The 11,237-nt window shown below is 40.7% G+C and overlaps 1 protein-coding gene across 1 annotated transcript in view; it reads right to left on the reverse strand.

Annotated features, from left to right (window-relative positions):
* Positions 1-202: 202 nt before the first annotated feature.
* The window catches only part of LOC109220604 (cytochrome P450 71D8-like), a 14,824-nt gene continuing 3,789 nt past the window's right edge, over positions 203-11,237 (reverse strand). The window contains exon 2 of the mRNA XM_019385062.1: positions 203-367. Coding sequence (XP_019240607.1) covers positions 203-367 — 165 coding nt within the window. The remainder of the gene's footprint in view (positions 368-11,237) is intronic.

Below are 11,237 nucleotides of genomic sequence, written 5' to 3' on the forward strand. Positions count from 1 at the left end.
CTATACTATTTTGGACTCTTGATGTCAAAAAGTAGTCATTTTTGGAAGTCACAAATCTCCACCAACTACCTCATGCTTGAGCGATCAAGAATCTCAGAATCAAATGCTCTCCCCACAGACTTTCTGCTTCTTCAAATTCGCTCTCCTCTCAAGCTCAGATAGTTCTACTCTTGCCCTCTTTGAGGAACTAGGTTCCTCACTGTCACTTGGCCTCTTTCTGAGAGGCTTCTCTTTTTTCTACTCTCTCCTTCTCCACATTTCCATCTTCACCTTCTTCATCATCTTTTTCAGATAGAACCTTCTTTTGTTTCATATAAACTGCTTTCTTTGATGTTTTCCCGACAAGAGGAGCAGGTTCCTGAGCAGTCTACTCATCATCAACCTCTACAACATTTTCCGGAGGCACATCCTCCTCCTCATGAGCCAGACTTTTTACAAGGAATTGTTAAAGGTATGCTATGGTTGGCTTTATCGGCTCATGTTCAGACTTGGGGAAGGATTCAGGATTTATGCCTTGTATAGATGCGGGTTTCAAGGGAAGTGATTCTGCCGGGTGCTTCGTCAAGAGGGTATTCATGTGCTAGAAGATTCATGGAGTTGATTATATTCGGGGCCAAGTCAGAACGGGTGGCTCTCAACAACGGTCCTAGTGGATCCAAAGGGGCAAAGCATGGTGCCTAATGATTGCGAGCCTATAGGTACAGTTAAGAATCAAGCTTTGTAGCAGCTTATGAGAAGAGGCACAGAATGTTCTATGATATTTTGACTTGCAGTGTAGCATTTGGGAGGTATGAAATGGTTCGTAGGATTTGAGACAGCATGATCTCGTGATTCAAGTTCACTCGGGATAAGTGTGGAGGGAGTGTGTTATGTGTTGAATGGAGTTATTATTATTTCTAAGGCAATCAAGAATTAATTTGGAAGAAGATAGATTGGTTAGCCATAGTTGAATTGGCATATTAGTGGTAGTGATCAGTTCCTTCAACGTGATCAAGTTATGCAAGTGATTTGTGACGGCACGTGTGACGCTTGTCGACCGCCGTAATTGATGTTATTCAGAAGTATTCCACTGTTATGGCCTGTCATGTGTAGGCGGATCCCGGAAGGGCTATGGTGGCTTAGACCACTACTTAGAGATTTGCATATTCTACGGTTATGAGAATTCACCTGTGTGTTGCTATGGTTCTCCTGAAGTGAGTTAAGTGAAAAGTTTTATATGATGAAGTGTTAATCTATTAGTGGTTACGGAGTTATGATGAAAATCGTGTTCTATCGTATATTGGCATGTTGGGTGCAGTGAGTGGTATGGAATTTGAAGTGAGGATCAAGGTTGCAGTTCGGTGTTGACAAGGACGTCACTAGCTCGGATGAGCAGTAAAGGTGTTTCGATGTTTAAAGTAAGTGGGTATCGTCTTCAGCGTCACCTGAGATCGGTGTTTTATGAAAAAGGCCTTGCATCCTGTTATGGATTCTTGAACGCTTTCTCAGCGTTAGTGCGGCTGGTGGTATGGATACGCATACTTGTTGTCTGTTACGGAAGGTTGTGGGAGCGTGCCCCACAGGAAGATTGTATAAGTGTGGCATGTAGTCACTTAATTGATTGAAGATTTAAACCAAGTATGAAGACGGTGGTGATATCATTAATTTGAGAATTTATGCTTAGAGGGCACTCGACCTATTGGGTTGTGGACCGTAGAGGATTGCCCCGGTTATGATGGTAGTTCTCGTGTGCTATGAGAAAAAAGGAGTTATTATGGACCTTCGAAAGGATATTAGCCTAGTTCAATGTGATCAAAATCAGCTTGAGGTCTGTGGATGGATCTAAATGTGAATATGGGCTCTATATCAGGCCAGATGTGTTCATTTTAGCAATGCGCTCCTTTAGAGAAGTAATCGGGGTACTATTTCGTCGTCAGGTATTTCATGTAATGATATATTGCGCCATATGAGTTGTGAGACGGCTTGGTGAATTTCTTATGTGTTGAGGTTCCGAGTAGAGATGATGTTATATGAGCAGAATGGCTCTTGAGATTCAGATCGTATATCGCACCCCAGTTGTGCTTGAGTTTTGTAGCTTATAGCGCCATATGTCTCCCCAGGGATGATCTTATGCACTTAGCGTGCTTGTGACCGATATTCGGTATCATGTTGTAATGAGCAATCTAGCTCGGTGTGTACCTCCTTAGGTGAATTTTATGTGTGGATCGGATGGCACGCCGTTATGGGTATGTTGTTTGGATCGGGTTACGCACCGCAACAGTGTGATGTCGAGTACAGTTCCTCGTATCTGTTTTTATGTGTTTATTTCCTCTTTTCCTGAGGAAAACTTATATCAGCTGTGTGCCCGTGTCACATGTATGATTCGCGAGCGGGGTATCTGTTTAATTATGTTGACCGCGTTGCATGTATGATTCGCGAGCGGGGTAATTGGATTTTCTTTTCAGAGTTCGTTTTCCGTTTGTCACGTTCGAGTTCATAGCCTATTGGCACATTGTGGAATCATATGAGACTTTTGAGCATGTCCGGGGTGGCTTATTGCCTAAGCGGTTCGTACTGGGCGAGACGAGATCATTGGATTTAGAATCAGTGCAATCTGATTATATGAAGTATATTAAGGAGAAAATACCATTATTTGGTTCAGAATGAGGTGATGCTTCTTGTCACGAGTATAGGCCTGATGAATTGTTGATTCGGCAGTTGGTTATGAATTTCTACACACCTCTTCCGTCTTGGCGGTATTATAAGAGTTAGAGCAAGACCTATGTAGGTCATGAGGTGCAATGGGAGCATCAGATTCGTGGAATTTCGACTAATTTGATCAGAGAATGTTATTGTGGTCCTGTGAACAAAGTGGTGCAAGGTGTGGATTCAGCTAAGGTACGCGGTCATATTTTGGTGTTGCGGGTAGTTATTGATACGGTGTTCGTATGATGGAAACAAGCCTGGCAGAGAATTCTGGATGTTGGAATCGGGCACTAAGGCTTATTTGCTTAAGTGAAAAAGGATATCTTTCAGATGGATCGAGATAGGGTGCCCAATTGAGTTGTGGTGGCACGGGTAGGTGCTCGGGTATTAAATAGTAATTTTGGACAACTCCATCATGGTTCTTAGCACGTTCGAGGACGAACGTATGTTTAAGTGGGAGAGGATGTAACGACCCGACCAGTCGTTTTGAGCTCTAGCGCGCCGTTCAGCAGTTTGAGGCCATGAGCAGCTTCATTTCAGGTATTATGACTTGCAAGCGTGGTCGGAATTGAATTTCGGGAAGTTCGGAGTTGATTCGGGAAGAGAATTTTCATTTCGGAAGCTTTAAGTTGAAAGAATTAACTAGGATTTGATTTTTGAGTAAATGGCCTCAGAATTGGAATTCGAAGGCTCCAACAGGTTTGTATGATGATTTCAGACTTGGGTGTATGCCCGGATCAGGTTTTTGATGACTCGGGAGCATTTTGGCGCCTATTGTGGAAGTTAGCATTTTGGAAGGAATTTCATAAGTTTGGGTTGAAGTGCATTTTAGTGTTATCGATGTCCGTTTGGGATTCTGAGTCTGGGAGTAGCTCCGTGGTGATTCTGGTATTGGGAGCGCGATCGGAAGTGAATTCGGAGGTCCGTGGGTTATTTTGGAGTTATTTGGCTAAAGATAGAAATTTGAAGGTTTTGAGAAGTTTGATCAGAAGTGGACTTTTTGATATTTGGGTCCGAATCCGATTCCGAAAGTTGGAGTAGGTCCTTAATGTCGAATATGACTTGTGTGCAAAATTTGAGGTCAATCGGACGTGATTTGACGGGTTTCGTCATCGAATGTAGAATTTTAAGATTCTAAAGTTCATTAAGCTTGGATTGGAGGTCGATTCATGATTTTGGCGTTGTTTGATATGATTTGAGACCTCGAGCAAGTCCGTAATGTGTTTTGGGACTGGTTGGCATGATTGGTTGGGGTCCCGGGGGCCTCGAGTGGATTTCGGGTGGCTATCGGATCGAAATGGAATCTTTGGGAAGGCTGAAGCTGCTGGTTGTTGTCATAACCGCACCTGCGGTTGCTAAACCGTAGGTGCGACCGCAAAAGCAGTCCATCTATCGCAAAAGCGGCTCTAGGCCAGGCAGCCCAAGACCGCAGATGTGGCCCTAAATTCGCAGAAGCGGTGGGCCTGTCCGTAGAAGCGGCCCAGACCGCAGAAGCGGCCCAGACCGCAGAAGCGGTCTTCTTTCCACAGAAGCGGTGGTCGCAGGTGCGGCCCAGGACCGCACATGCGGAAATCGCAGAAGGCAGTGGCCTTCATTTATTCGGGCTCTAGGCCATTTTTGTTAATTTTCACTCATTTCTTGGGCGATATTGGAGCTCTTGGAGGGGTGATTCCACCTAGCATTGTGAGGTAAGTTATTTCTAATTAATGTGAGTTTAATACTTGAGTTTTGGGTAGATTAACAAATAAAAAAAAAAAAAATATATATATATATATATATGTATATATATATATATATATATATAGAGAGAGAGAGAGAGAGAGAGAGAGAGAGAGAGAGAGATTAGTGATAGTCATGGGAATAGAGTAAAACCTAGGGTTTTGCTAAAAATAAAATTCAACCATGAAATTTGTTATGGAATGAAGTAGAAATCACGTATTCTTGATCCTAAGGTTATAAAGAACAACTTTCTTCGAAAAGATTTCGGAATCCGGGCACATGGGCCCGGGGTCGGATTTTAGGAAACTTGTGTTTAAGGTTGGGAAGTTGCTTAAATAGTTAGAATGCGATCTTGTGAGCTTGTATTGACTAGTTCTTACCTCGTTTATCTAGTTTTGGATCGTTCGGCTCCAAATTGAGAGTTTGAGCTCGTTATTGGTATTGGAAGTACGCTTTGGAGCGAGGTGAGTCTCCTTTCTAACCTTGTAAGAGGGAATTGTCCCCATAGGTGAAATAATTGATTATGTGCTCCTATTTGTGGGGGCTACGTACGCACGAGGTGACGAGAGTCCGTGCGTAGCTACTAATATGTAAGTCCAGGTAGTCTAGGACCCAGAAGCATGCTATACTTGGAATATCTGTAATCTTATTGACAGTTAAATTTCTTAAATCCTATCGAAATTGGTAAAATGAATTTCTAAAGAGAATTTAAAACTTCTTTTTCTTAAAATCGTTGAAAAGAGAATTTGGCTTTTATTTGGGAAAATGTTCCCCGATAAATCCTAAAATTTGCTGTTTGAGCATGAATTTCTATGTGTACTTGCGTCGCATGTGTGATTCGCGAGCAGGGTGCTTGTTTACTTAAATTTGACCGCGTCGCATGTATGATTCGCGAGCGGGGTAATAGATGCATCTATGGTTCGCGCCGTTCGACCCTCGGCAGTGCACATTTTACATTTATGTTGGATCGGGCCGTACGACCTCGGCATGAGTTGCGCATGCTTGTATTGCTTGCCTTGAGATTTATTGATATTGATATCTGCTCTCCCCGACTTGAGATAATTGTTAATCAATGAATTATGAATCCGGAGACTTTTAATAAAAAGGAACTTTTACCTGTTTCATGATTCATTTGAATCTACTGTTGTTCTTAATAAATCCGTGAGTCATCGCATTAATAATATTATTACTGGACCTTTAGTAAGTGTCGAAGTTGTCATCTCGTCTCTACTTCTTCGAGATTAGGCGGGATACTTACTGAGTACACGTTGTTTTCGTACTCATGCTACACTTGCTGTGCATTTTGTTGCAGAGGTACAGGTATTACTAGTGGCATACTGGGCGTAGCAGCATGGATGATACGGAGACTAGGTGAGCTGTATTTCTCGAGGCGACCCGTAGCTAGTATAGTCTCTCTCTCAGCATTGTATTTACTTTCTATCCAATTTGTGTTCCGGACAATTACTGTACTTTATTCGATTTCTTAGAAATTGCTCATGCACTTGTGACACTGGGTTCTGGGATGATTATGAAGTATTTTGTATTAATTGCTTAGCATTCAATTGATTTGAAACGATTATCTTTTACTGGTAAATATGACGGAAAGTCATAGTTTTCAAGAGTATTAAAACGAGAATTTAATTAGGTAGTTTGGTTGGCTTGCCTGACAGTGGTGTCCGGCGCCATCACGACCTTTAGTGGAATTTGGATCGTGACAGCGGACATATTTACTAGTTAGATATAAAGGAATACTTAAGAAGATCACAGGAGAACATCAAAGGAGTGGAAGAGAATACTGTTGATTGGAAGAGAACTAAATTCTTAAACTTTTTTGCTTCATATATTCAATACAAAAATATCGTATTTATGGGTAAAAAAAATTATCTTTTTGCAACAATCAAGAGTAAGTGATCCTTTATTTCTCGAAAAACATAAGACAAAACATCTCTTCATTTCTTAAAGAGTGAAATTCATATTTTCAAGGGTCAATGTAAATTTTTCAACAAAATAAAGGATGACCTTTCACAATATCAAAAAGCCATGACCTTGATGTTGGGCTCATGCCCATGTTGTCTAGCCAAAGGCCCAATGGCCTAATCCTATTCTCTTTTGGTTTCTATTCCTATTCGGAATTGGATTCGGTGTTTATTCCTATTTTGAGTGGGTTTTGGCTTTAAGAGAAAGCACCACTCATGATCTATAAATTGGACAACCTTGGAGAATTATTCTATGCTCATTGATACAAGTCTTTGAAAGACTTAAGCACATAAGAGTGGTTTAGAGAGAGCTTTCATCAAGAGAGAAGAGAGAAGAAAAGTATTTGTTTTGCTGCAGATTTTTATTCCGACCAGCCAAATTCAAATCACGTTTTCCGATTCGTTAACCGTTGGATCGGGCTGAAATTTTGACTAAGTGTTTGTAATATCTTGGTATTGGATTTGAGTGGTGGAGATCGGATTTGGATGCTCGTAGCATCTGATTTCGAGCCTCGAACAGCAGCTTTGTTTTTGTGAATTGTACTCTTTCTTCAATTGATTAGTTGTTGCTCTTGTTGCTATTGTTGCTCCGTGTTTGGCCCTTGTTGTGTAGCCAATTTGGAGAAATTTTGTAACCCTCTTATTGTTATAGTGGAGATTTTTGGATCTTTGTGATCCCGTGGTTTTTACCTTCTTTTTGAAGGGTTTTCCACGTTAAAATTTAGTGTTCTTTATCTTCTTTATTTTCGGATTTGCCTCTTCCTCAACATAACAGTGATATCAGAGCCTTGGTTATTTATCCGGGTTGTTACGGAATGGAGGCGAATATGAGCAAGATGGCATGTTTAAATGGGAGAAATTATAATGTTTGGAGAAGCAAGATGAAAGACTTGTTGTTCGTGAAGAAGATGCATCTACCCGTTTTTTCAGATCATAAATCCGAGAGTATATCCGATGAAGATTGGGATTTCGAGCACCAACAAGTATGTGGATATATACGGAAATGGGTTGAAGATAATGTTCGCAACCATATTGTGAACGAGATACATGCGAGATCATTGTGGGAAAAGCTAGAGACTCTTTATGCTCCAAAAACCGGGAACAACAAATTATTTCTGCTAAAGCAATTGATGACCTTTAAATACAAGGAATGCAGCCCTATCCTTGATCACATAAATGATTTGTAGGGCGTCCTTGATCAGCTATCTGGAATAGGAGTTAATTTTGATGATGAGATACAAGGACTTTGGCTTCTTAATACTCTGCCGGACTCTTGGGTAACTCTTCGTGTTTCTTTGACAAATTCAGCTCCTGGAGGTAAGGTGACCATGGAATATGCCAAGAGTGGTGTGTTGAACGAGGAACTAAGGAGAAAATCTCAGGGTTCGTCCTCACAAGCAGATATCTTGGTTACAGAAGACCGGGGGAGAGATAGAACAAGAAGCTCTAGGAATAGAGGTAAAAGTAGAAGTAAGTCAAGGTCCAAATATTATAATATTACATGCAACCACTGTGGCAAGAAAGGACACATCAAAAGGTTTTGCCGCAAGTTGAATCAAGACACTAGAGAAGGAAAGAAAGTTGAAAATAACGAGAACAATGTTGCTGCTATTGTTCGAGATGACCTTCTTTTTTCTTATGATGAAAACGTCATCAATTTGGTATCTCATGAGACTAGCTGGATAGTAGATTCTCCGCAGGAAGATTAGACGATGAAGGTTACCATAATGCCCTCTTTAACGGCCAATGGAAGCTCACTAAGGGCTCGTTAGTAGTGACTCACGGAGTCAAGTCTGGTTATTTATATGTGACACAGGGCTCTATTCTTAATGACTCAATAAATATGGTGGAAGGTGATACTTTATCAGAATTGTGGCATAGAAGATTGAGCCATATGAGCGATAGGGGGATTACGTGTCTGGCTAAGAAAAGTTTTCTTTCTAGATTGAAACAAGCAAAGCTGAAAAAGGTGTATCCATTGTTTAGCTGGCAAACAGAAAAGGGTTTCCTTTCATAGTCATCCTCCCTCAAGAAAGTCCGATTTATTGGAGCTAGTACACTCTGATTTGTGTGGTCCTTTTAAAGTAAAGTCAAAAGATGGTGCACTTTACTTTGTGACCTTCATTGATGATCATTCTCGTAAGCTCTGGGTGTATCCTTTGAAATCTAAAGATCAAGCACTTGGTGTGTTTAAGGAATTTCAGGCCTTAGCTGAGAGACAGACGGGGAAGAAATTAAAATGTATTCGCACTGACAATGGTGGTGAATATTGTGGTCCCTTTGATAACTATTGCAAGGAACAAGGAATTCATCATCAGAACACTCCGCCCAAGACGCCTCAATTGAACGGTTTGGCAGAGAGGATGAATAGAACTCTAGTTGAGAGAGTTAGATGCTTACTTCAGAGGCTAAACTTCCAAATACATTTTGGGCGGAAGCACTTAACACCGTTGCCTATGTTATCAATTTGTCTCCTGCTGTTGCTTTGGATGGTCATGTCCCAGACAGAGTTTGGTTTGCCAAAGATGTTTCTTATGATCACCTGAGAGTTTTTGGGTGTAAAGCTTGTGTGCATATTCCTAAAGATGAGAGATCGAAACTGGATGTCAAAACTAAGCAGTGCATCTTTATCGGTTATGGTCAAGATGAGTCTGGGTATCGTTTTTATGATCCAGTTGACAATAAACTTATTAGAAGTCGTGATGCAATATTCTTTGAAGACCAAACTATTGAAGATATTGACAAAGCTGAGAAGATAGATTCTCAGAGTAATGAGATCTTAGTTGATATTGATCCAGTTTCAATTGCTAAGGCACCTATTGCACATGAAGGAACCCAAGACAATGATGGAGATAGTGACCAAGATCAAAATGATCATCATGGTATAGATGTTATGGATGCTCCAGTTGATGAAGTTGTGGTTGATCAGCAACCAATTCCTGCACAGGTAACTACTACGAATGCTCCTGAAACCTCTCTTAGAAGATCTACAAAGGAGAAGCAAAAATCCATGCGCTATCCTCCTGATGAGTATGTACTTTTGACTGACATGGGAGAACCTGAGAATTATGATGAAGCCATGCAAGATAATCACAAAGATCATTGGATCGAAGCGATGAAAGATGAGATGAAGTCACTCCATGAGAATGGCACATATGAGTTAGTAAAATTGCCGAAAGGTAAGAGAGCTTTATCTAACAAATGGATATTCATAATAAAGCAAGATAACCATACCTCTGCGCCTAGATACAAGGCGAGGTTAGTTGTTAAAGGTTTTGGCCAGAAGAAGGGAGTTGACTTTGATGAAATTTTCTCCCCTGTTGTGAAGATGTCTTCTATTCGTGTGGTTCTAGGCTTAGCCGCAAGTCTAGATTTAGAGGTTGAGCAGATGGATGTCAAGACTGCTTTTCTTCATGGTGATTTAAATGAGGAGATTTATATGGAGCAACCTGAGAGTTTTGTAACTAAGGGAAAAGAAAATTATGTCTGCAAATTGAAAAAGAGCCTCTATGGATTGAAACAAGCTCCAAGGCAATGGTATTTGAAGTTTGAATCTGTCATAGAAAAACAAGGATACAAGAAAACTTCTTCAGACCACTGTGTATTTTTCCAGAAGTTCTCTGATGATGATTTTATTATTTAGCTTTATGTGGATGACATGCCTATTGCTGGCAAGAATAAATCCAGAATCGCAGTCCTTAAGAAGCAGTTGAGCAAATCGTTTGCGATGAAGGACTTGGGGCCAGCAAAGAAAATCTTGGGCATTCAAATCCACCGACATAGAGACAGAAAGGAGTTATTTCTGTCCCAAAAGCAATACATTCAGAAGGTACTCAAGAGGTTCAATATGACAGATGCAAAAGTGGTTAGTACACCTCTTGCTAAACACTTCAAATTGAGTATTAGTCAGAGTCCATCTACTGATGAAGAGAAAAAGGAGATGTCTCGTATTCTTACTCTTTTGCCGTTGGTAGCTTGATGTATGCTATGGTTTGCACTATACCAGATATTGCACATGCCATTGGTACTATTAGTAGATTCCTTTCCAATCTTGGAAAAGAACATTGGGATGCAGTAAAATGAATATTAAGGTATTTGAAAGGTACTGCAGATTTGAAGCTGTGCTTTGGCAATGGCAAGCCTGAACTTGTTTGTTTTACAGACTCTGATTTAGGAGGTAATCTTGATAATTCAAGATCGACTTCCGGTTATTTGATCACTTTTGCAGGGGGAGCTGTTTTTTGGCAATCTAGACTACAGAAGTGCATAGCTCTATCCACCACAAAAGCCGAATATATTGCTGTCACAGAAGGTGCCAAAGAACTATTATGGATGAAGGTGTTTATTAATGATCTTGGCTTTGAGCAGCCAAGGTACATCTTATTTTGTGATAATCAGAGTGCTATCTGTCTCACCAAGCACTCCACTTTTCATTCTAAGACCAAACATATAAATAGAATGTATCATTGGATAAGAATGGCCGTGGAAGAGAAATTATTTGAGGTTGAGAAGATACACTCTGATGAAAATCCTTCAGATATGCTGACAAAGGCGGTGGTTGCAGATAAACATGAATTTTGCAGAAAATTGGCTGGCATGAAGCCTGTCAATAGTTACTCTACTTGAAGACACACTTGGCCCCTTGGATGGAGGGGGAGTTTGTTGGGCTCATGCCCATGTTGTCCAGCCAAAGGCCCAATGGCCTAATCCTATTCTCTTTTGGTTTCCATTCCTATTCGGAATTGGATTCAGTGTTTATTCCTATTTTAAGTGGGTTTTGGCTTTAAGAGAAAGCACCACTCATGATCTATTAATAGGACAACCTTGGAGAATTATTCTATGCTTATTGATACAAGT

Source organism: Nicotiana attenuata, unplaced genomic scaffold (genome assembly GCF_001879085.1).
Source record: "Nicotiana attenuata strain UT unplaced genomic scaffold, NIATTr2, whole genome shotgun sequence".
NCBI lineage: Eukaryota > Viridiplantae > Streptophyta > Magnoliopsida > Solanales > Solanaceae > Nicotiana > Nicotiana attenuata.